We start from the raw sequence: 27,274 nt of genomic DNA on the forward strand, positions 1-27,274 counted from the left end.
CAATGCAGAATGTTTTAAATCATTTGCCTTAAGAACAGCCCAGATAATTTGGCACAGTGATACATTTTGAAATAGCTAGTTCACCAAGAGTATATTAAAAAGGAGTTCTTTAAAGTATCCTAAAATACGGATATTCTCTGCTTCTTGCCCCTCCAGTGAAACCTGCTGATCCTGCAGGAGTTATTATAACTTGCTGAAGCCCAGTTGAGGCAGCTTTGAAGGAAGTTAATTTCTTCTCTGTCCAGTAGGTGGGGGATCTCATGACTGAAACTTAGCCAAGGAGACAACCCCTGCAGATTCTTATCTTTCCCAGGGGTCAAGTGTCTTTTGCTTTGCCACTTTTTATTTTATTTTAAATAACAAAGGGCTTTTCTGTTACTCCCTTCAAGGGATCAGCTTTTATATTAATACCTTTTTTGAAAAGTAACTTTGAAAAATATATAAAAAGAATCTGTGTAAAAATTTTTAGTGACCTTTTTGTAAGTTTAAAATGACTTTTTATTCAGATTATATAGCCAATTCTAAATGTGTCTGGATCTTCCACCAGAAACCAGGTTGGAATCTAATAGTATTCCAGCTCAGATAGCATTCAGATAGATGGAGCTAGAAATAAGTCCAAGTACACATTTTCCTTCAGGACTTTTTAATACTAAACCAGAAAATATTAGAAGTATCTTATTAGCCTTATCCTTTTAATTAATTAAATTCTAAATAGGAACCAGAACTGTAAATTTCCTCTTCCCCTACCCAAAGATGTAACATAGATACATGTCCTCATTTAATTTCAGTCCTTCTTGATGAATGTGATAATTAAAGTACAATAAGATATGTTAATTGGATGGTGAATTCAATAAAGGTAACAGCTGATTGGGCTTCTCTTCTCAATGTCACTTTATTTAAGGTCTTCTGATATACACTGATATACTCTTGAATTTCGTTTTTTTTTCCTTCTCATTTTCCCCCTGTTGAAGGATATTACCTTCTACAGTATTGTTGTGAGTAGAGTATCAGGATATTGGTCCCAGGGGAGGTGAATTATAGATTTGGTTTTTCCATTTTTATGGGGATATTCTTTAGCATAGGAATATACAGTACATGTCCTATACTTTGGGTTATTTGTTTATGTTAATACTTTTAAGAAAGGAATGCTTTACTCAGCTTGGTTAACAAGAAGGAAATAATTGATTCAAATACTATGTGCTGTGCATGGTGAGTTTTGAATGCACCAAGGTATTATATATATAGTAGTCTGACTTTGCCTTGGTTCTTGAAGTTACTTAAAAAATAACATTGTACTTTAAACTTTATGAAATAGGGGAGGAAAAAAGCTCTTCCTCAGTAGCTGGGGTCTGTGAATCAAGCAGATGAGACAGATTAACAGGAGCAAAAAAGATAGTACAACAATTGCATATGGATGTACAGGATTTCACAAAGACATAGAACTCAAGGAATTGGAATTTGGGGCTTTTAGACCCTCTTAACAGAGAGGATAACTTGTAGAGATGAAGAAGTGGTTAGATGAAGGAGGATGTGGGCTTTCTGGAGAGGGCTACATTGTGGGAAAGTGACTGAAGAAGGTATGGCAAATAAAGGTCATTTGTAGGTTTTTAATGCCAATTAGAGTGTTCTTAGTTGGTGTGAGTTGTCTCCAGAGTAGTTCTGTTCCTGGTCCTGGAGAGGGAGACACCTTTACAAATGGAAATTTATGTCCTGCTTTTTAGCCAGAGAATACCCCCACCCCCACCCCCTTGTGTCTGTGGTTTCTTAAATGCCTTCAGCTCAAAGTAATACTTATGCTACTGTGGCATATTTTTGGGTGAAATATTCTGGTTCCCTTCCAAGGGGAAAGAAGTTCTTAGGTGACTGATAACATTACAGTAGATTTTATGAAGGCTCTTAATCCTCTATTTGGACTCAGAACACTAATTTTCTTTTGCAGTATTTCATTTAAAAAATATACCACTTTTAAGATATGTTTTATAATGCTACATGTATGATTTATATACAGTTGCATTAATATGTATTAATATTTGGTGTACATCAGTTTTTTTTTTAACTGGTGAGTGCCTTCATAGAATGTCTAGTGGCCACTGGTCTGTGAACTTATTTGTACTTATTAATGTACTAAACCTTTACTTGAAGTGTTCATCAGTATTTCTATATAATTTACATATTTTGGGAAGATCCTTTTCAGTTTCCCGTGTATTCTTTTGAAACACAAATACTTCTTGGTATGACAGGCCTATGAGCCTATATTGTATACATAATAGGCATAAAGTAAATATTTGATTAATGAGTTTGCAAAAATCATATATAAAATGAAGTTGTTGACTTTTATCATTTACTCCAGAAGTTTTCATAGATTCATTGCATAGCAGTTAGAAATGGCCACAGTAGATTGAATAGACAGGTAAGAAACTGACGTATTGAGAAGTAATAGCTGACACCTGCTAAAGAAAGAGAAGAATCAATATATATGGCCTACTGAGATTATTCATTATGGGGCTATACAGCCTTATGAATCTTGGTAACCCCTAGCTTAGGCGTTATTATATTGAAGCAAAGGGCAGTGATGGATGACTTCCAATACCCGACTCTGTCTTCACCTTGACCTGAGGCAAGCCATTTAATCTTTCCAATCCTCAGTTTCCTCTTTTATAACATGAAATGACAGAGCTAGAAAGTTTTGGATGTCTCCTACAGATGTGAAATTCTATAGCCACAGTGATTATCTAAGGCAATCAACTACAGGTTCAATTAGGTTTGCTGTATTCTCTGTAATAAGAAATGTGAGCATGTCATGTATCTCAGAAACATTTCCTTTAGAATGATTAAACTTTTTTGACCAAAATGATTTGGGATGTAAGTTCATGTAGGAGATAAAGCTTTTTGAGGTTGAAGAAGTCAAATTTGGATAGATAAGTGGAAACTGTAAGGAGATAGAGTTTAATAATAATAATGTATGGTGTTCCGTGATTAAATAGGAAATTTTGAAGTAATGAACTCTCTGTATCTGAGGAAGTAAAGCAGAAATAACATGGCCATTTACAAGGTATATTGTAGAAAATATTGAGCATTTGGGTAAAATCTGTTTAATTGGGTAATCTTCCTACCCAAAAGAAGCTCTACTAATGTTGGAGAACTCTTTGAGGTTACCTAAAGCAAGTGAGGAAGGTATATAGGAAGGTACTATATATGACACATGTGTCTTCTTAGATTGGTCTTGGTCTTGGGATGATGCCCTCTATGGAACTTGTCAGGATGCCTTACCACAGTTGCTGGGGGTCTCTTTCCCCTTGTTCTGTTTTGGTGTCAAGGATTTAACCACAATGTTGGACTTTCTTCTTTATTTTCTTAATGTCTTATTCAACAAAGGTAGTTATTTACAGTTTGGAGTATTTCCTTTCACAGTTTATTCTGTGCACATATCTTCTTGATACCTTCTTTATAAAAATGGGACATAGTTTACATCCTATTCTCTATATATCTTGCTGTTTCCTTGTAACCATATATTATGGACATTTTTTCTTGCCAGCACTTGTAGATCTCCATAATTCTTTTAAATAATAGCAAATGTTTATAAAGTACTTACTATGCCAGTGCTTTTAAAAGTGTTTTTCCTGTACAACATTTAACCCTCACAACCTCGTGAGCCAGGAACTTCTATTGCACGTAAAGAAGTAGAAGCAGACAGATGTTTAGTGATTCTCCTGTGGTTACATAGCAGATAGTAGACCTGGTATTGGAACCCAGGCAATCTGGCTAGAGTCTGTGCTCTTAACCATTTCACTGCCCTGCTTCTCCAATGACTGTGGTGTTCCTTTATATGCCTACGCCATAATTCATTTTAGTTACTCCTCACAGTTGTACTTTTAGTTTCCTCCCCCTTCTTTTGTGATACAACGTGCTAGGCATGTTCTAAGTGTGGCAGTACCCCTGTGAGCCAAAACACCCCAAAATCCCCGTCTTTATGAAATTCACACTGGAGGGCGGGGCAGAGAAGGTTGGAGTCAGACTATTAAAAAGTTAAATAAGAAAATTATATAGTAGAAGAGCAGGAGAAGAGGTAGTATGAAGAACAAATAAAGCAGGGAAACAAACTGTGGTGTTGCTGTGCGGTGTAACAGTTTTAAACAGGGTAGGGCAAGGTCCAGGCAGATGGAAGGAAGTGAGCCATGTGGACATCTGGGCAAAAAATGTGTCCGCAGAGGAAGTGGCAAGTGCCAAGGCCTAACGTGGGTGCATGTGTGGTGTTCTACAGGAGCACTTGGGAAGCTTGTGTGGCTGAAACAGTGAGTGAGGAAAGAACAGGAGGAATTACAGGAGACGAGGGAAGGAAGGACTCATGCTCAGATAGTTAGAGCCTTGTAGGTCATTCTTGAGACCTTTTCATCTTTGTGAGATGGTGATCCATGAGAAGATTCTTAAATTTTATTTTTTATTTTTAAAATTTTATTACTTATTACAATTTTTACATCATGCCTGCCCTAAAAAGGCCTTAGGTAACATCAGAAGAGAACACCAGGCTTCAAATCAGGAGGTGTGCGTTTCAGTCCTAACTGAGCCATGCCCTACATATATGCCTTAATAATGTTGGCCAGTTTACAAAAAGAAGATTCCATGATTCCATGTTCAGGCTTCTTCCAAATGTAAGAAATACAGAAGAGTTAATATGGATACAGAGAATGAGAAAGAACCCCACACTCAGTTATACATGTATATGCACAGATATAGGCATAGAAAGGTGAAGCAGTCTTGTAGTGAGTTACATTTAGAAAAGGTTACACAAATTTTGGGGGAACCGAAGTACACAGATTATTAAAGGGAAAAATATGAAAAACTGACATGTCTCCATAAGAAGATTTTGAGGAAAGGGATGCTGTGTTCTGGCTATGTCACCTTTATATAATTTTTTTATTATGCTGTGAATTTAAGATTCTGTACAAATTAGTTACTACATTTGATGCTTGGAAGAAAAAAGGGAAAGGCCTCTTTATGTTTTCTGTATTACTCAAGTTAATGCTTTAGACAAGGATACATCTCTACTTTTATTTAGAAATATGTTTCAAGAAAATATGAACCATTATATTAAATTAACTTTACATTAAATTTTTATTTTAACTAATATTTCAAGGCTATCTGAAATGAAGATGTGGACAGTCATATCATATTAAACTTAAGGTATTATTATCAGCATTCATATTTTGAAGGATAATAGCTATTAAAAATATGTCTGTAAGGCACATTTTTGTTTGTTTGTTTCCAGAGCTATACTAGAGGATGTCAGGCACATTTTTAAAGGGAAAATTTTTTTCAGGTTTTTATTAACCTGAACAAAGCTCATTAAACAAAGAGAGTGGTATGGAAGAAGGGAATGTTTAGAACAAGAATACTCTGAGAATTTGCATTAAAACTTTTGCTACTTTATTTGGTCACATATAAAGTGTGCCATTTTTGTTCCATGACAGGTAGGATTTTTGGCCTATAGTTCTGGTCTGTTCTAGCATTTTAAAGCCAAATTTAATAAAAGCACAAAATAACATTTTTAATAAATTACTTAATCACGCATTTCAATTTTGAACTTTTCCTCTTAGTTTTATGGTGTTCTTACTCCCTTAAAATCAGCCCTGTTCTGTTTCATGACCTAATCTGGTGTTGATAATGTCACCAGAACATTTTCCCTGGGTTGTTATATATTAACTGTAATGTTTTCAAATATTCTGCATAAATAACTACATAATGGTTTTTACCTTATGAAGTGCCATTGTGTTAACCACAGTTATTATTGTTGTAGTATTGCTGCTGTTGGTATTTTTCCTCTTTTTGGTTTTCCATAGTGTGATTTTTATCTGATGGAAATGTTTCTACTTAAAGAATCACAACATTTTGTGTTCAAATGGATTCTGTCCACATCCTTAGGGACTGCTGCATCTACTGTCATCAGTACTGCTTTCTATAATATACTGAAATACTTTCCCCCATCTTGTCTGTCTTCATGCTGTAACAACTGCCTAGACCTTTCTCTGCCTCCATTTCCATCCTCTCCTACTCCTGTCTGCCAATAAAATCCTCCCAAATTTCTTTGTGAAATTTTTTCCTGTGTTTTTTTGTGTGTGTACACATTCTTTTTCCCTTTATGGTGTGTTAATTGTACAGTTCTCTGTCACTAAAGGCATTTTACTTGGTGCTATGTTGTTTATGTTCTTTTACATCTCAGATGTTATAAACCATAAACTTGTTGAGTGCAAGGTGCTTCACTTCCTTGTCATTATGTTCCCTTAAACACTTACTATAATGTCTTAGATGTGCTTAATAAGTAATTGGATTGCATTATAGGAAGTAGGCTTTTTAATTTGGATTCGATTATTAGTGATCTCAGAGTCTCGCTTGGATGTTGGGCAGTGGTTCTAGGTGTTATATAAGAAGAAACTAGATTTTAACTTCTTTGTGTAGATAGCTAATGAAATTGGGAAGGTTTTTTTGTTTGATAAATTATTTCACATTTACTACAAGAAAAGTATTTACGTGCAGTGATGTGTTTGGTACTGATAAGAAAAGTAAAACCAGGGGGCAGAGCCAGGCAATAATTCTCTTGAATGTTATGCAGTCCAGTAAAATCAGATTTTCAAAATTTCGTTACGTTTTTTCAGGACCCCAAGTGAAAAAATTATATCAAAGTGCTCTAAGAACTTATTGAAATGAAACACAGGTGCTATTGAAATGGTATTTTTTATTCTGCCTATTCTTTCATTTACTCATTCTCTGTATACTTCCCAGAAGATTTTGATATGGCTATTTATCACAAAAAGCTAGTCCTATTAATCCCAATTTGTTGTTAATTTACAGTTCTGAATTTGTACTCTCGAAAAAGTTGACAAAGACAAAAAAAGTGTGCAAAGCGTAGAGACTTTTCACTTCATAGTTATGTAGTCTAAAGTCACATGTCTTAAAAAGTGGGCTGCTGAGACTCTCAGCTTTCTCATTTGGCTTCAGAAACCTAGAGATTGGGGCTCAGGGACCCAATTTGGTACATAAAATGCAATACCCCAAGACTCAGCAATAAAAATAAAGCAACAAAACACCCCAAAACACAAATAACATTAAACAGAATTGAAGACTTGAATGAGCAAAGGGTATGAATAGTTTCTAAGAAAAGATATAAGTTCTGCTTTGTTCACTACTGTCTTCTAGGACAAAAATCTATGTGTGCTCAATATGTCTGCCCAAATGAATGAATAACATCCACATAAAAAATATATTGCCACCTCCCTCTTGAGTAGAGAAATGCTTAATAGAATTACTAGATAATGTATACCTTTGAACCAGCATTTCTTCCTCTTAGAATTTATGCTAGGGAAATAATTACACAAATGAGCATAGATTTCACATCTAGGTTTCTGTAATCCAGAAATACTTTCTCAAATATTCATTCATATATATAAATATATAAACACAAGTCTGTTTGCACATACATGCTTGCATATGTGAGGGATTCTGGAGGGTGGAAGTGAGCATAAGCAGTCAGTAACTGTAGGTTTTCTCTGGGGAGCAGGACTAGGGAGATGTGGGGATTCTCAGGATATAGGGGATTATGGCTTCTATGTACTCTTTTTTCCTGTCTGAATTTTCTGAAGGTATATTTTACTTTTATATTGGAAAAAAGACTAGGGAAGAATATATTAAGTTTTAGGCATATTTTCATTGATATGTAAAATAAGTAACTTATTTGAAGGGTTAGCTTATCTTTCTGTAAAATACGGTTTCAAGAATGATTCATATCCTTGCGAGTCATGTATAAGTGACTTTTTTGTTTTATTTTGTAATGAGATGATAATGAATGACATTATGAGATTGGACTGCTATTGTGTTCTTTGATGTATGATAAATAAAGTATAGCAAGTCTAATTATATGCTTTCTTTAAGCAGTTGTAAGAAAATCCTGTTTTGTGCTAGATGAGCCTATTATAATATTATTTGGAGAGTTTATAGGCACTATCAACAGTTCCCAAGGGTATACTTCTGAGCAAAAGAATTCACACTGTTTTTTCTTTAATCTTTTAGAAAAGCTCAAGAGGAGAACAAGAAAGTTGTGCTGGCTGGATGCGTTCCTCAGGCCCAGCCTCGGCAGGACTACCTCAAAGGACTGAGTATCATTGGGGTGAGCTCGGACTTGATGGGAAAAGAAAATCGCATACTGTTAACACATATAATAGCTTTACATTTTATTTCTATTTCTATGTTATTTATAAGCTATGTTACACTTACAGCTGTCCTAAACTTACTTTCATTATGGCCCCTGAAACTTTGTCATGCCTGTGTAACTTTTAACACAAAACGTGTTCTAGGCTCTCTAAGAAAGAGTAACATGATAAAAAGCCATGGTATGGAATTTACGTCCCTGAATAACCTGGTCTTTTTTTGGCTGCCCATTACTATTTCTTTCTGTATGATTATAATTTTCTCACCCACTAAACTACTTACTAATCATCCTTAGTGTATAGATGCCTTTTTTGGAATGCCCCACCTCTCTATACCCACCCCTGCGTCTTAGCTCCAACAGAACATTCTGTAAAGCTTTCTTTACAGAATGTAAAGCATTCTGTAAAGCATTCTGTAAAACTACACTCTGTGTAGTTCTCTTGTCACTGGGTTCCCTTTGCTTATGGTACAGTTCCTGTCATTTGCTCTCTTAGCGCACATTTGTGATTTTAGGTTTACTTATTTGATTCTTTGAATAAAACTCCTTTGTTTAAATTGTTAGCCTCACTAGGACAGCTTTTCAGACTTTTTTTTAAATTTTTTTTTTATTTTTTAACTCTCACTGTGTTCCTCCAGCTTTTTCTGCAATGCCTGACAGACCATACGCACTCCTAAGTATTTGTTGATGGACTGAAAGAATCTTCCTATTATATTTTTCTTGTTGGCATGCTATTTTTCTTTTGGGGCAGTCAGCTCTCTGAAGTCAGGAGACTGCTGTCTGTTCTCTAACTTATTTTTTGTAGCCAATCACAATTTGCCAAATGCTCCATGGTAGCTGGCATTCGGTCAATATTTGTTGACCAAATGGTGGTGCTTCTTCCTTCCCACCATCCTACTGCAGCCATACTCATTAAGCTCACCAATGATCTTCTTCTAAAAAAGGCTTTATTAATTTTTTTAAAAAATAAAAGTACTAGGCCGGGCGCGGTGGCTCACGCCTGTAATCCTAGCACTTTGGGAGGCCGAGGCGGGCGGATTGCTCAAGGTCAGGAGTTCGAAACCAGCCTGAGCAAGACCCCGTCTCTACCAAAAATAGAAATAAATTATTTGACCAACTAAAATATATACACAAAAAATTAGCTGGGCATGGTGGCGCATGCCTGTAGTCCCAGCTACTCGGGAGGCTGAGGCAAGAGGATCGCTGAGCCCCAGAGATTGAGGTTGCTGTGAGCCAGGCTGACGCCATGGCACTCACTCTAGCCTGGGCAACAGAGTGAGACTCTGTCTCAAAAAAAAAAATATATAAAAGTACTGTATGCTCATAGAAAAAGTTTATATGAATAATTGATATTTGAATCGAGTTTTATTATAGTGGATTTTTCCTTATTTGATATACTATTGATAGGTTCTTACATTGTGTTCTCAGTGTAATGAATTTGTTTTCTGCTGTGAAGCCCTTACCCCACTAGCAAATTTAATAATCTTTGAACAAACATTCTCACTTTAAACAAACAGGACCTGAATATTTGGTGACTTTAGTTTGTTTTCACTATTTGTTTACATTTTGATTTCTCTTGGTTTAAGGAATGAAGTGAATATGGGACTCCTGAGTTATCTTTGCATGTTGGACTAACTTTCTCTATAAACATACTCCTGCTGTGTTAGGGATATAGGAATCTAGTTAGAACTCTGTTTCAGAGATGGAATGTGGTTAAAAGCTTGGAGTTCGTCTTAGATTTCATCTCAAGGAATTAAGTTACTGGAATAGCAGAATCTCCTTAGTTTGGCAAAAGCCTCTTGTCTGCCTGTGTTGTGATAGCGTTTTTTTGAACTTCACTGTGTGTAGGGAAGAGTTTAGTATATGTTAGGATGAGGAGGAAATCCTCCAGATACAGTATGAGGAGGACACCAGGGCTGTTACCGTGAAGACAGTTTTTCAGGGCTCATACAAAGCTGTGACAATGGCAAATAGACATTTCCCCCCCTGTTTATTCTAGCATCTTTTTGTTCTGTCATGTAATCCCATTTTATTATCATTGACATTCTGTAGTTTTATTTTTATTTTGTTCATTTGTAATTGGGGAAATAAGAACACATTTTTTGAAAAGCAAATAGAAAGAAAATTCATACTTCTGTCACCCTAATGCAATTATTACAACTTTGCTTGTCTCTTTCAGACTTTTAACCTTTTCATCTTTTACTTAATTGTAATCTCAAAACGACTTTGTAACCTTATTTTTCTGTGTTATTCCATGATCTTTTTAACCATTTAAAACCCAGCATATATGTTCTATTGAAGGCTATACCATAATTTACTTAACTATTCCTTAATTATTTTATTTAAGTATTTCTTTTAGTTTTTAGGAAATATACATAATATATTAATTCCCACAGTGGACTTTTTATTTTTTTATTTTTTGAGACAGAGTCTCACTGTGTGGCCTGGGCTAGAGTGCCATGGCATCATCTTAGCTCACAGCAACATCAATCTCCTGGGCTCAAGCAATCCTCCTGCCTCAGCTTCCCAAGTAGCTGGGACTACAGGCATGCGCCACCATCCCTGATTCATTTTTTCTATATATTTTTAGTTTGCCAATTAATTTCTTTCTATTTGTAGTAGAGATGGGGTCTCACTCTTGCTCAGGCTGGTTTCGAACTCCTGACCTTGAACGATCCTCCTGCCTTGGCCTCCTAGAGTGCTAGGATTACAGAAGTGAGCCACCACACCCAGCGTGGACTTTTTATTTTAACCTAGAATTAGTATGTTGTGAAAAGTTTCCAAAAGTGGGATCGCACTATTATTAACATTTTAGAGTTGTAATTTAATTGTATGTTCATCAGCATTAAGTGTTATTAAAATATAAGATTATTCTTTATCAATACTATTTCATAGAGTATTTTTCCTGTGGCAGCTATATGACATCATCAATGACTTTATATATATGAAAATTATGCCCATAGAACTGAACATTTTGAAAAAAATTTTAGATTAGGAAGCTAAAATCATCTATTATTTCATGTTTAGAGAGATCTACTTCTGAATAGAATTATTAGAATTGCTACAAAATTAGAAACCTTCTGAAATTTAATGAGTTACAATGAATTAAGAAATGAATTATTTTATACCAAGAAAAATAATTCTGAAGTATAAAAATGTTCAAATTCAGTGACTTGGGATACTGTTTTTAGCAGGGAGTTTGGAATTTATTGCCCGATTGGTTTATGGACTGAGTAAAGAATGTTACTCCTTCATAAAATTTCTAGGAGGGGGAGAATGTTAGTGGAGGTGGAAGAAAGAACTGCTACAACTGCATTCTGTGCTTTTACCTTTTGCTAGGATTTGTCTAAATCATCTCATAATACAGGGAGGATGTATCAGTTCTTGACCAGGTATGGGTGAGCAAGCTACTTATTGCATACCTGAGTTAAAAGAAGTTATTATGCCCACCCATATTTGAAAGTGCTCGTGGAGTAAGCATTTAGGAAGATATTTAATAGGTAAGGGGAGATCCTACTACCATCGTAGCATGGTAATTTCCATCAATATCACCCTTTAGAAATGGGGCATTTAATTTGTTTTAGTAATCAGAGCTAGCAATGTGGTGAGAGCACATGGTAAGCAGTGATTTGACCCCTGGGCCTTTTATTATCATCTGTCCCACTGTCTCCTGGAATTATCTAGTCGTGATTAGTATTATTTGTGTGATGATGCATGGAAAGAAAATAACAGAAAATCAAAACCAGAAGTAAAGCCCATCATCCTGTGGGTCCAGAAGCACTGGCTTTGTTGGCCGTAACCTCTGTACTTCTACCCTGGAGCACAAATCTGTGCACCAACCTGTCTAATTTCTTCACAATGGGAGAGGACAAAGAAAGAACAGATTTGAAAGCATGAATGTCTTGAATAAAAAGATCTTTTTTTTTTTTAGCCCAGAATATTTTCTTAACATGAAATGAAGTTGATATTTTATATCTAGAATATATTTATTTATAGATGACCAATAGAGAATTAAGATATTTTTATTTATTTTCAGGATCTTGAAACATTTTACCTTACAGTGAGATATTTCATTTCCCTTTGGATAGTTAAGGTTGTAACTACCCACCTTATAATTTTATGCACTGCCATTTTTTATTGTTACTGTTTGTTTATATCAGTAACTCTGTAGCTAGCTGTAGATAGCTCCATGATCTTCTGACTATACCTATTTAATGCTACTTTTTTTCTCTTGGGTTAATTTGTTGGTGGAAAGTTTCTTTTAGATTAGTCAACTGGAAAACAGGATGTTCTCTTTTAAAGTTTGCAGTAAAGAAAAGGGTGGTAGACTTCAGGAGTCTGAAAGCCTGGCTTCAGATCCTAGTCCTGCCACATCATTATTTCTTTGGTTCAGCAAGTCTTACTAAGTGCCTACTGTATAGTTGGCAGTGTGCTAGGTGCTGGGAGTACAACAGTATATAAAATTATCAGGAATCTCTATCCTCGTAGAGCTTGTATTCCGAAGGTTCTTGGGAGTGACGTCTGGTTTGAGCCTAGACCTTTAAACCCCTAGAGAATCTGGTGGGATGGATCCCCAGAACACAGCAAGATCCACTAGTTGGGAATTTCTCATTAAAGCTCACATGGAGGCCGGGCGCGGTGGCTCAAGCCTGTAATCTTAGCACTCTGGGAGGCCGAGGCAGGTGGATCGCTCAAGGTCAGGAGTTCGAAACCAGCCTGAGCAAGAGTGAGACCCCGTCTCTACTATAAATAGAAAGAAATTAATTGGCCAACTAATATATAGAGAAAAAATTAGCCGGGCGTGGTGGCGCATGCCTGTAGTCCCAGCTACTCGGGAGGCTGAGGCAGGAGGATTGCTTGAGCCCAGGAGTTTTAGTTTGCTGTGAGCTAGGCTGACGCCACGGCACTCACTCTAGCCTGGGCAACAAAGCGAGACTCTGTCTCAAAGAAATAAATAAAAAAAAAAAATAAAAAAAAGCTTACATGGACCTATACTTTGTGTCTATCAGTTGGGAGTTGTGTTAGGGAGAGATGGGTGAAATAATATTTATGCTGAGTTCTTCCTAAGATAGCATTATTTCTCAGTTATTATGGTATATTTTATTAATAGCAAAGGAATTTATTAGGAAGACTGGTTGTTACTCTTAGAGGAAACATGTTTATAAAACTGTACATTTTGTGTGGTGTTAATAACATTTTGTGTGTTAATAACAAGGACTGCATTTGAACTTGGTCTTGGTGTTGATTCTCTAGACTTGGGTTTATAGCTCCAGTAATCCCAAATAAACTGCAGATTAATACATAGGTTCTCACATTTTAAAACATGCAATTCCCAGCAGAATATCTAATTTGATATTGAAAATTTGTAACTAACACAACTTCCTCATGTGCCAGCTGTGAGCCCTGCAGGCAAGTGGACATTTTCTTTGGAGACTTGAATAGAAATCTGGTTTAACACAAGTGTCCTTTTATCTCAGGGACTATTACCATGTTGATTTGCAGTGTTTTTTGTTTGTTTCCTGGGTTTTTTCTTTGTGGTTTTTTTTTTTGAAACAGAGTCTTGCTCTATCTCCCAGGCTAGAGTGCAGTGGTGTCATCATAGCTCACTGCAACCCCAAACTCCTGGGTTCAAGCAATCCTCCTGCCTCTGCCTCCTGAGTAGCTGGGACTGGTGGTGCATGCCACCATGCCCTGTTATTTCTTCTATTTTTTGTAGAGACAGGGTCTCACTCTTGCTCAGGCTGGTGTGGAACTCCTGGCTTTTGGCGATTCTCCTGCCTCTGTCTCCCAAAGTGCTAGGATTACAGGCGTGAGCAACTGTACCCAGCCTTGTAGTGGTTTTGAACATCTTTTCAGGCAAGCTGCTCTAATCATGAAATGTTGAACGGGATTGACTTTTGACATTTTCGAATGTGAACACTTTAATTTTGAAAATCAGGTGTATAATTAAAGCAACATATGAAGAAGCTAATATTTCTATCATATGCCATGTTGCAAAACATAAACACATTAGTAAGTACAGCAGTGTCACAGTAACAATAGCATTAGTATTGATAGCAACGCTTGAGAAACTGTCCTCCTGTGAGTTCCTACTTCTTGTCTTCTAATATTTCTTCTTGTTGTATTCCATAAGGCAGTATTATAACAGAATGACCAGAAAGTTTAAAAATCCATTCATGTTTTTCCCTTCCTAGACCTGTTGCTTTCACTTTTTCATGGCCTCTTCCAGTCTTACCTATATACATACATATTTTTCACCAGTTAAATTATTCAAATGAATATCATAGTGATTAAGAGCATGTTTTCAGGAGTTAGGTTGCATAGGTTCATATCTCTGTACTTCTTAGCTGTGTGACCTTGTACAAGTTACTTGACCTCTCTGTACCTCAGTTTCTTCATTTGTTAAGTGGTAATAATAGAACCTGGCTTTGTATTTTAAGCATTAAATTAGATAATACATGTAATGCATTTAGCATGGAGCCTGGCTCATAGTGCTCTGTATTAGCTATTTTTTAAAAATAATTAATTCATTTACTAGTAGAGTCAACAATGAGCACAACCATGTACCTGGAATGAAACTTTTCTAGCAACACTAAGCTGACGACAATGTATCTTTTCCCTAAAGACCATGAAATCTGATGAGAGCTGTAAATGGTGATAACTACACTTAGGGACAAAGGGCTGTGGGCACACAGAGGATGAAGCCATCCTTGACTTGGGCTTCAGAGGTTGATTAGTGGTTTAATGAGTTGAGAATGGAGAAAGGGCTTTCAGGCAGAAGCAATAACTTGTTTGAGAAAAGATGTGTATTTACTAAGAGTGCCTGGAGGCAAGAAGGAACAGCAAGGGTGAGTGGAGTGGGAGTGTTAAGTATAGTTTGGAGTAGTGCAGACAGGTGGTAAGTATGGTGGTGAGGGTGGAGAGAAGGGGGTTGCACTCAATGTAATGTGTAAGTTAGAATCAACGGGACAAGGTGAAAAGCTGTGCTTGGGGGAAGATGGTGTGAACAGGTGAGGATGAGAGGCAGTATGAGATAGTGGTTGTCTCTTCATGCTCTTTATTCATTATCCGTTCATTATTTTCTTGTATGTTTAGCGATACCAATCTTTATTAAATCACAATTATTGAGGTATAGTTAACAGATAGTGATATTCACTTTTGATGAATTTGATAATCATGATATAGAACATATCCATTGTACCAGAAAGTTCCTTTGTGCCCTTTTGTAGTCAACCCTGCCCACTCCCCTCAAGTCCTTGACAATCATTGATATGATTTCTGTCCCGATAGTTTTGCCTTTCCAAGAATGTCAAATAGACGAATGTTATTAAATACTTGCATCTTCTTTCTTTCACTTGCATAGTACATTCAGTATTCATCCATGTTGTATTACTTATCAGTAGTTTTTCACTTTTCATTTCCTAGAATTATTCACTGTATGGGTGGGCTACAGTTCATCATTCACCAGTTGAACATTTGTGCTATTTTCAGGCTGTTAGGAATAAAGCTCCTATTAATATTCATGCACAGATATTTGTGTGGATATATGTTTTCATTTTTCTTGGGTAAATACCTAAGAATGGGATTGCCAGGTCATATGGTAAGCATCTCTTTAGTCTTTTAAGAAACTGCTGGTGTTTTCCAAAGTGGCTATCCATATTGCATTTTCAACAGCCATTCTAGTTGCTTCACTTCTTCATCAGTACTTGGTACTGTCAATTTTTAAAATTTTAGCAATTCTACTAGGTATGTAGTGATATCTCATTGAAGTTTTAATTTGCTTTTTTCTGTTGACTAGTGATGTTGAGCATATTTTTATGTCCTTATTTACCATCCATACATCTTTGGTAAGGTGTTTAAATCTTTTACTATCTTACCCCCCTTTTTTGTGACCTTGAGTTAGGAAACCCTTTCTTAGAACATAAAAAGCACAAACCATGAAAGGAAAGAAATTGATAAGTTTGACTTCATCAAAATTAAACATGTTAGCTCCTCAAAAGATACTGTTAAGAAAATGAAAAGACAAGCCACAACTGAGAGAAAATATTCGCAAAACATGTTATCTCCTAAAGGATTTATGTCCAGAATATATAACAACTCTTACAACTCAATAGTAGGAAATCAGCCTATTTTAACATGGGGAAAAGATGTGTCAGTCTTTTTATCATTGTTTACAAAAAATATTTCAAAAATAAATTTTATTGTGTATATACCTATACTATATATATAGTGAAATGATTACTATAGTGAAGCAGACTAACATATCTATCATCTCACATAGATACTATTTTTTTGTGACAGGAGCTGCTAAAATCTACATAATTAGTATAATCTCTAGTACAGTACAATTTTATTAACTATAGTCCTCATGTTATACATTGGATCTTATAGACTTGTTCATCCTATGTATCTGCTACATTGTATCCTTTGACTTCTCATTTCTAGCCCCCCTTTTACTGTTTTGATTCTTTGTGCATTTGAACTTTTTAAAAAAAGATTCTACACATAAGTGAGATAATGCAGTATTTTTCTTTTTGTGCGAATTATTTCACTGCATAGTGTCCTCCAGGGCCATCCATGTTGTGGCAAATGGCAGGATATCTTCCTTTACTAAGGCCGAATATTATTCCTTTGTATATATGCACCACATTTTTTTATCTGTTCATCTGTTGACAGACACTTAGGTTGTTTTCATATCTTGACTTTTGTGAATAATGCTGCAGTGAACATGGGAGTGCAGATATCTTTATGAGGTGGTAATGTCATCTGTTTTGGGCATATATGCAGAAGAGGGATTGCTGGGTCATATTTATCATTTTTCATTGCCTTTTAGAATTTTGATATAATAAACACATGGAATTTTGGGGGTGGGTGAGTGGGTAATTTGTTATGTGGTTTCAACACTTAAAAGTTATGTTCCCCAGAATCTGGAGAACGTATCTGATAAAGTATCTAATTTATTTTCTCTCTCTGGCCTTTTTTTTTTTTTAAAGTATGAAAAGGATTTATTCAACTCATCAGTCTGTTTGCAGTTTGCTATGATGGACACTTACTGATAGGTTCCATAGAGCACTGGATTTTGTTATTATTTTACATTTTTTATATTTTACATTTACATTCTGTGATTAGTATCATGTCTGGCTCAGTAAATATTTGTTGAGTGAATGTTTGTTAAACTTAAGGTATTTATTTAACTTTAAATTTTTTCAAATTGTTTCTAGTTATTCCAGCAGCATTTAAGTGTTTTTTCTTTCCCTCTTTTATGATGTTTACTCTTGTTTGTTTACTTTTTAATTAGCATATTAGTTTTCTATGCTGCTCTAATGAAGTATCACATAGTGATTTAAAATAACACATATTATCTTACAGTTCTGGAGGTCAGAAGTTGGACAGAGGTTTTACTGGACTAAAATAAAGGTATTGGCAGGGCAGCATTCCTTTCTGGAGGCTCTGGGAAAGAGACTGTTTCCTTACCTTTTCCAGCTTCTAGAAGTTGCCACAGTCCTTGGCTTGTGGCCCCTTCTTCCTCTATCTTCAAAGATAGCAAGGCCATATCTCTCCAACACCTGTTCTATTATCGCCTCTTTGTACACAGGTGGAAAAGTTTCTCAGCTTTTGAGACTAGTGTGATTAAATTGGGCCCACCTGGATAGTCCAGGTTAACCTTATCATCTCTGGCCCCTAATCTTAATCACATCTTCAAAGTCCTGTTTGCCCATGTAAAATAACGTATTCACAGATTTAGGGAATAGCACTTGAACATCTTTGGGAGGCCATGATTCTGCCTGCTACTTATAGCATTATTTATTAGTTGATATTTGACATCTCTAATGTGTATTTCTGTTTTAGTTCTAGTATTACTGTGTTTGCCTTTAGTATTACTTTTAAGATCATTTTTTGCTTTATAACATACCCTATTATTTAGTAGGAGTATTCTGATGTCCCAAACAATGTGATTGAAGTTGCCTGTAGAATTTTGTTTTCATTGCTGAAACGGTTTTATCTCATGGCTCCCCATCCCCAACCCCTGCAGAAAGTTTTATGGGTGTTTTAGTTGGACTTAAGAGGAAGAGAGGTTCCTGGTACTGATCTTCATTTTGCTGGCATCCTTCTAGCCTGCCCTCATCTTTCAATTAGTAATTTTTATCTCTAACTTAGTGTTAGTCACTCACTGGTACCATTCAGGTAGAAAATGTGTTTTCAGTGATGTGAGGAATGTGCTGTCACATAACTTTAGTTGAAAGGGCTATTTCTACCATTGAGAAAGAATCTTTTTGAATGCAGAGATGAAAGGTGATGAAAATATACCAGCAGATGAGAGCTTTGTTCAAATGAAACCACGTGTAACATCAAATGCTCTTTTGTGTAACATATTAGCAGACTTATTCACAGGCTTGTGAATTCAAGAAATGTTTCTTCTAATAGAATTGAAACATGTTAAATTAGCTTAGTGACTGTTGTGAACTTCCCCAAATTTAAGAGCTTTGGAAATTGAGTTCTCCTCCACTACCATGTAAGGTAGGGACTTTCTGTAACGGCTTAGGGCAAACTTTTCAGAGAAAAACTTTTCTTTTTTTTTGTAGAGAAGTTAATATTGAACTTTTACCTATCAGATAGGTAACTCAGTCACAACTGATTATTGGATCAAATTCCCATTATGGTAAAAGCGAAAAATTTGGACATTCATTTGATGGAAAAGACTTTATATGTGTAGTGCTTACAAGGAATGGAAAAAACATTTTCCCCTTTTTTATTGTGTATATTTAAGGTACACAACATAATGTTTTGATATGCATACATATAATGCAGTGATTACTAGAGTCAAGCAAATTGATCTGTCCATCTTCCATAGTTACTTTGTGTGTTTGTATATAAGAGCACCTAAAATCTACCCTTTTAGCAAATTCTCAGTATACAAAACAATATTATTAACTATAGTCCTCTTGATGTACATTAGTTCTCTAGACTTACTCATCCTATTTAACTGCAAGTGTATATCATTTGACCTACTGCTCATTTCCTCCCCTCCCTGCCCTTGGTAATTCCCATGCTATTCCTGTTTCTGTGTATTTAATTTTTTTTAGATTCTACATACAAATGAGATTATGCAGTGTTTTTCTTTCTGTGTCTTTTTTCACTTAGCATAATGTCCTCCAGGTTCATCCAAGTTGTTGCAAATGACAGGATCCCTATTTTAAGGTTGAATGATATTCCATTGTGTAGATATACTGCAAGATTTTAATCCATTCATCTGTTGATGGACACTTAAGATGTTTCTATGTCTTAGATACTACACATAAGGCTGCAGTGAACATGGAAGTATGGATACCTCTACAAGGTGCTGATTTCATTTTCTTTGGATAGATATACAACCAGATATACCCAGAAGTAGGATTGTTGGATCATATGGTAGTTCTGTTTTCTTTTTTTTCTTTTTGGAGACAGAGTCCTGCTCTGATGCCCAGGCTAGACTGCTGTGGCATCAGCCTAGCTCACAGCAACCTCAAACTCCTGGGCTCCAGCAATCTTCCTGCCTCAGCCTCCCGAATAGCTAGGACTACAGGTGCTCATCATCATACCTGGCTAATTTTTCATTTCTATTTTTATCTGCTTGGCTAATTTTTTTCTATTTTTAATAGAGACAAGTCTCACTCTTATTCAGACTGGTCTCTAACTCCTGACGTCAAGTGATCTTCCTGCCTCAGCCCCCCAGAATGCTAGGATTACAGGCGTGAGTCACCATGCCCAGCCTTAGTTTCTAATTTTTTGAGGAATATTCATAGTGTTTTCCATAATGATCGTACCAGTTTACATTCCTACCAAGACTATACAAGTGTTCCCTTTTCTTTACACCTTTACCAACACTTGTTATTTATTGTCTTTTTGAGAATAGCCATTAACATAGCTTGTGGTTTTGATTTGCATTTCCATGATGATTAGTGATGTTGAGCACCTTTTCATATACCTCTTAGACTTCGTATGTTTTCTTTGAAAAAATGTCTGTTCACATCCTTTGCCCATTTTTGCTATTGACTTGTATGAGAATTCCTTGTATGTTTCAGATATTAGCCCCTTATCGGGTGTATGGTTTGTAAATATCTTCACTTAGTCCATAGGATGCCTTTTTATTCTGTTGTGTATTTCCTTTGCTATGCGGAAGCTTTTTAGGTTGATATAGTCCCATTTATTTACTTTTGCTTTTGTTGCCTGAACTTTTCGTGTTATAGCCAAAAGATCATTGCCAAGACCATTATCACAGAGCTTTTTCCCTTGTGTTTTCTTCTAGGAATTTTAATGGTTTCAGGTCTTATGTTTAGGGTTTTCATTTGTTTTGAGTTGATTTTTGTGTGTGGCCTAATACACAGATTCAGTACAGTTTCTATCAAAATTCCAATGGCATTTTTCACAGAAATAGAAAAAACAATTCTAAAATTTGTGTGGAACCATAGAAGACTCTGAGTAGCCAAAATAATCATGAGAAAGAAAAACAAAGTTGGAGACATTGCACTTTTTGAGTTCAAATTATATTACAAAGCTATAGTAACTGGCATAAAAACAGACACATAGACTAAGAGAACAGAATAGAAAGTTCAGAACTAAACCCAAGCATGTATAGTCAAATAGTTTTGACAAGGCCATCAAGAAGAATCAATAGGGAAAGGATAGTCTCTTTAATATTATAAATGGTGCTGAGAAGATGGGGTATCCACATGTAAAAAAATAAAATAGGACTCATACCATTTTTTTCCTTTTAAAGGTCAAATGGAGTTTTCAGGTTGTTTTCAAAGTTTTGTTCTGATATTTCTTTCTCCCTTTTTTGGTGGGGGTGGGGAGGAGACAGAGTCTGGCTTTGTTGCCTGGGCTAGAGTGCTGTGGTGTCAGCCTAGCTCACAGCAGCCTCAAACTCCTGGGCTCAAGCAATCCTCCTGCCTCAGCCTCCCAAGTAGCTGGTACTACAGGCACGCACCAGCACACCCGGCTAATGTTTTCTATTTTTAGTAGAGACAGGGTCTTGCTCAGGCTGGTCTCACATTCCTGACCTCAAGTGTTCCTCTTGCCTTGGCCTCCCAGAATGCAGGATTACAGGCATGAGCCTCCCTGCCTGGCCCCTGATATTTCTTAATTAGAATGAAAATGACTATTAGAATGAAAATTAGAATGAAAATGAAAAGGTTTTCCTTTTGTTAATATTTATGTATGATCAATATTAAGAGAACTAATGAGAAAGTTCCTCTGTGTGTGTATGTTTATGTGTGTGTGTGTGTGTGTGTGTGTGTGTGTGTATATATATATATATATATATATATATATATATATATATATATATATATAATGAATTAACCTTTTTTACTCCTGAAAGGATTTGAGGTATCTTGGGATAAAGATCAAGAGTTAGTAAAACCCCAGCCAGAATCATACAAGTATATAAAGAATCACACCAAGTAATAGAGAAATGTGGACAAAGTGCAGGCTTTGCAAATTTCCAATGGAATTAGCTGGAATAATGCTGTTAAAATTGTTCTGTTAAAAAGTGGCTTTCTTTTGCAAGTTGAATAAAATCTAAACTGCACAGCATGAACTATAAGGTCTCACATAATCTTCCTTCCCTGTCTGCCCCCATCTTCTATCACTCTTTCCGTCATTGCTGGGCTTCTTTTTATCTCACAGCCTGGAGGTTCACATTGATGCCTCTGCCTTATGGGTCAGGTCTCTGGGTTAATGCTACCTATTCACGTGTTTACTTGGGCCACTGTAGCCAAATTGTCCTAGCCATCTCCTTCTACTCCTAGATTTTATTTTCTTCATAGCATCTGTCATGATAGGAAATGAAGATTTTCAGTTGCTTGCTTGTTTGTGTCCCCAATTAGAATGCTAGGTCCATGAAGCAGGGACTTTGTGTTTTTCACTATATGTCCCCAGTTCCTAGGACAGTGTGCAGTGCATGGTTAGTGTTTAATACATGTTTGTCAAGTGAACACATTGATGGCGGTGGTCACTTGGGGAGAAGATTTAGTGGGGAATAGTTATTGCCTTGGTGTCCTGAAACCTAGGTTCATTTGGATAGCATTCTGTGGTCATTTACTAGTGACCTCCATGTGCATAGATATGGGAAATTCATCAAGTGGGCCACTTAGGTGTCATTCCTGGACAAGATCTACTAAGAATAATTGACAGAAATGGAAATAATAGTAGTATCTCTTGCCTTGGAACATTGTGAGAATTAAATGTGATAATGCATGTGAAGTGTCAGTACAGAGCCTGAAACAAAGTAATTGTTCAAGAAATGTTAGCTGCCACCCTGTTATTCCTAATTATTAACTTATTTAGCTGCTAGTTGTTCAGGAAAAAAGATACTTCAAGTGCATACTAAGGCAGAACCTCTGACTGCAGAATAGTATCAGCTTGTTCTGTGACAGCTTCAGGTCGATGAACTTTTTTTTTTTTAAAGCCTAGTTGGCAAAGTTGTATTTGAGATATTCATTAGTTACCCAGGGCTGCCTTAACAAATTACTGCAAACTGGATGGCTATCTTAGCCATTCCCTAAACCTGCATTTAGTGTGGGTGCTGGTAGCCACACATGACATTTAAATTCAAATTTAACTAAAATTAAATTCTTCCATCACAGTAGCTACATTTCAAGTCTGTAATAACCACTTGTGGCTAGTGACTACCATATTGGGTGGCCCAGCATATAAACCTTTCTATCAGTGCAGAAAGTTCTACTGACAGCAGTGCTCTAAACAATTAGGAGCTTTTAGAATAGCACTTTTTATTTGGTTTAGGTGCCATTGTATAGGCTTGTGTCTTCCATACGTGTTTAGTTATAAATTTAGAGTACTTCATAATAGCTGAATAAAATATTTTTATGGATTTCTTTTAAAAGTTCTGTAGCAGAGTGACTCATTAATGTTATTTATGAATTGTTTATACACCAACTCCTTTCTTCATTGTTCAGAACATATGGAGTCAATAATAGAACAGACTGCGTGTCTTTTTTTCTGTATATTTATAAGTAAGTGCCTGAAGGACACACGATACTGCTTTATTTATTTTATTTGAATTATATGCCAGAGAATAAGCCTTTGTGTATTCAGGGCCTCAATTTATAGTATTAATTAAGAACAACTTTCCTTTTCTCCCAGAATGAATTTAAAATGTTCTTCACTAGAACTATATGTGAATTTTGAGTTTGTTCTCTTGCTCATGATTACTTTTTCTCCTCTTCTTGCCTTCCACCCTGTTCTTTTTTTGCCTACTAACTTCTCCCTCTTCCAGGTAACTCCTCCTTCTCTTCTTCCCTCCCTTTCTTCTTAGTCTCCCCCTTTTTCTATCTTTTCTCCCCACTGTGTCCTCCACTGTCCTCCATACTGGAAATAGAAGTAGACATAGTATTTTCTTTAAATCATTTTATAAACTCCCCTGCTTGTTTGTGGTCAAATAGTTTTTTTTTTTTTTTTCTCTTTTAAGTTTTGTTAGGCATTTCTTTTTGAGGTCCTGGAGTTCCCCCACACCATCCAGTAGTGATTTAAATTATCATGTGTGGGCAATATCTAAAAAAAATTTTTTTTGCCATAAAAGCAAATCTAATTAGGTACTTTTGAAAAATTAGCAGATATGTTTTCAGTTATATACATTCACACGAATTCTGTGTGACCATCAGGGTAAAAGAAAATCTCTCTTCATTTCTTCCCTGTACACATACTTAAACCTTTTATTTGAACATAATGTAATCCCGACAGAAATGTTGTAATAATAAATAGGGTTTTCATTTACCCTTTACCCAGATTTCCCAAATGTTACTATTTTAACAAATCTGTTTATTCTCTTTTTATGTATACACATTTTTTTCTGATCCTTTTGAAAGTGAGTTGCAAGCCTAATACCCCTTTATTTCTAAATACCTGATATTGCTGGATTATATGGTAACTCTATGTTTAACCATTTGAGGAGCTGCCAGCCTGTTTTCCAAAGCAGCTACGTCATTTTACTACATTCCCATCAGCAACATATGAAGGTTCCAGTTTTTCCACATCCTCACCAACACTTGTTATCTGTCTTTTTGATGATAGCCATCCTAGTGGATATGTAATATCTCATTGTGGCTTTTAAAAATAGTGGTAAAATAAAACTTACCATTTTAACCATTTCTAAGTGGAATGATTCAGTGGCATTAAGTACTATCATATTATTGTGCAACCATCACCACCATCCATCTCTAGAATTTTCCATTTTCTCATACTGAAATTGTGTACTCATTAATCAATAGCTCCCCATTTCTCCATTGTGGCTTTGAATTGCATTTCCTGGTTGACTAATGATGTTGAACATCTTTTCATGTGCTTTTTGGCCTTTAATGTATCTTCCTTGGAGAAGTATCTTTGCAGATTTTTTCCCATTTTTAATTGGTTTATTTGTCTTTTTATTCTTGAGTTGTCAAAGTTCTTTATATATTTTACATACAAAGTTCTTTATATATTTTACATACAAGGATATTTTACATATCCTTACCAGATATATAATCTGTAAAAATTTTCTCCCATTTTCTGCTCTCTTGTGACTTTCTTGATGGTGTCCTTTAAAGTACCAAAAGGTTTGAACTTTGTTATCTAGTTTATTTTTTCTTTGATTGCTTGTATTTTGGTGTCATATCCAAGAAACCATTGTCTAATTCAAGCTTCATGTAGATTTGTGGTTCTGTTTTCTTCTAAGAATTTCATAGTTTTAGCTTACCCTCAGTTGTTTAACAGACTGCTTCCTCTACATGTTGTTTTGACTCTTCTTTAGGAATATGACTTCTTATTCAGTCTGTGTGCTATAAGAGTGGATGCAGTGCTCCCTTTGAGCTTTTATATTTCTAACTGCATAGAGATACATTTTTGTTCTGGCCCCGTTATTATATTTTCTCCTATTTTACTCCTTTTATTCCCTGTCTTTTATCCTCAACTGATACCTTGATCATTCACCCACATTCACTGGTAAATTGATCAACTCTTCCTTGTCCTACCCACGTCTGTATTATCTTGGGCAATCTGAGCATCTGTATGTAATGTCTCACCAACATTATAGCCTCTCACTTTGTTATATCTCAATTCCAGTTGACATCACCTATGTCCCTGTTTCAACAATCTGTTCCCTTTGCCAGATCGTGGACCTTGCTATACTTTAAAAATAGTAAATGCCTGTATCTACGCTCTGATTATATTTCTTATTCTCTTTCTTTTCTCTTTTTTCCCTCCTTTGTTTCCTTCATTCTTTCATTACCCCAACCTCTAGCCACTTCATTTCTTCTTTCTCACTCTCTTTATTTCTCTGTCTAACCTATTCTCAAAGCTTCATCTCATCCAAAGTGCATAGTAAACTTTCATTCTTCCATTTCCTTCTAGTCCATTCCACGAATCTCTTAGTGTGGTTTCCCCAGCCCTTTGAGCCATTCTGGTATACATTAGATGCTCAACCAATGATGAGTGAATAAATGGTGGAATTAGCAAACCTAGGATCCATTAGACAAAATCCATTTGTCTCCTTGGCTCCTACTCTAGAACTGCCAAGCCTTAAGAAAAATTACAACTGCACATTGAGTCATTGTTATAAAATCATGGTCTCTAATTTCAACCGGTAGCTTAACACTGTCTCACAATTTTTACATGTATCTAGTCATCACTCTCTTATTTTCTGTAACAGAATGTGTAAACATTCACTCTGTTCTTATTTCACAATATGGTTTTTCACTCTTAGCAGATGAACTTGCTTCTTTTTTTCACTGAGAAAAAATGAGGCCAATAGGTGGGGATTTTCTTAGCATCCTCCCTGACTTCTACAAGAATACTAGCATCTCTTCCCTTGCTTTCCTGTGACCTCTTGCTTCAGAAGACAACTTGGCCCTTTTTCATTTGGGCTTGTTTCTTTATCTGTGTTTTTGCTTACCCTGTCCACCTCCTGAGGGACCTTATTCCATTAGTTATTTTTCCTATCTTCAGCTCCTCTTTGTATACTGCCTTTCTCCCCTCAGCATGTAAAAACTAAAAAAAAAAAAAAAAAAAAAAGGAAATAGTTAAATGTACTAACTAACCTAAACCAAAACAGACATTTAGTCAGTATTCTCTAGCCACCAGGAGTCCCGTTTCTCCTTTCCCTTTCTACCCAGCTTTTTGTAAGAGTAGTCTATATTAGCTGTGTCCATTTTCTTATTTATGATTCATTACTACTGAACTCACTGCTTCTCCTAAGTTTATTGACCCTCTTATTGTTAAATCAAGCATACTCATTATAGTCTCCATGTTAACTTACCTCTAGCATTTGACACTGTTGGCCGCCACCCCCTATTCTTTGAAATGTCTGTTGTGCTGGCTTCTTTGATCACATTTTATGTGGAAGTCACATGGGCTCTCTTAAGAAAACCAAAGCCTAGTGGTTGCAACATTTTCAGATAGATGCATCTGCAGTTAGGTAGGTTGGTTGAGGAGCAAAGACCTAACATTTTCTGAGATTTACTTTGTAGCAGTTACTCAGTAATTATTGCTGCTGCTAATACCATGCTGAGCTGAGTGGTCAGAGGTCAAGGGGTGTCCAGGTATGCTCTCACAAGTCTTTATTTCCTAGTAGGCATCCATAGTAGGCTGCTAGTAAAATGAAGTAGACTTACATGTACTGGTGATGTATAGAAAAAAAAAATCAAGGGACAGGTTTATTTTGTATATATATTTATATATTTGCACATACATGTGTGTTTTTTTTTTCCTCCCCTATCATTTGTAAAAAAGAGTTATACTGCAGAACAGATCTATATATAAATATTTGACACCAGAAAATGTCTTGATATCTACTTATCAAATTATTATAAGTGATTTTATCTAAGGAGTGGAAATAGAGGAAATAGAGGGTTATTCTGTTTCCTCTTTATATTTCTATTGTTTGAATTTTTCCAGGATATTTCTTTTATAATAAAACAATGATAATTTGGAGAATTAACTTTGACTTATTCTTTCTTCCTTTAGCTTCTTGAATCATAATATTACTTCACTTTTTCATTTACATTTGAAACTCTAGCCATGTTTACTCAGTCTCCTTTGTGGGCT

The 27,274-nt window shown here is 35.8% G+C and overlaps 1 protein-coding gene across 5 annotated transcripts in view; it reads left to right on the forward strand.

Annotated features, from left to right (window-relative positions):
• The window catches only part of CDKAL1 (CDKAL1 threonylcarbamoyladenosine tRNA methylthiotransferase), a 594,702-nt gene that overhangs the window by 152,201 nt on the left and 415,227 nt on the right, over nt 1-27,274 (forward strand). For all 5 annotated transcript variants that reach the window (XM_012753511.2, XM_076010495.1, XM_020280124.2 and 2 more), the window contains one exon: nt 8,062-8,158. In XM_012753511.2, the coding sequence (XP_012608965.1) occupies nt 8,062-8,158 (97 nt within the window). The remainder of the gene's footprint in view (nt 1-8,061; nt 8,159-27,274) is intronic.

Source organism: Microcebus murinus, chromosome 15, assembly GCF_040939455.1.
Source record: "Microcebus murinus isolate Inina chromosome 15, M.murinus_Inina_mat1.0, whole genome shotgun sequence".
NCBI classification, from domain to species: domain Eukaryota; kingdom Metazoa; phylum Chordata; class Mammalia; order Primates; family Cheirogaleidae; genus Microcebus; species Microcebus murinus.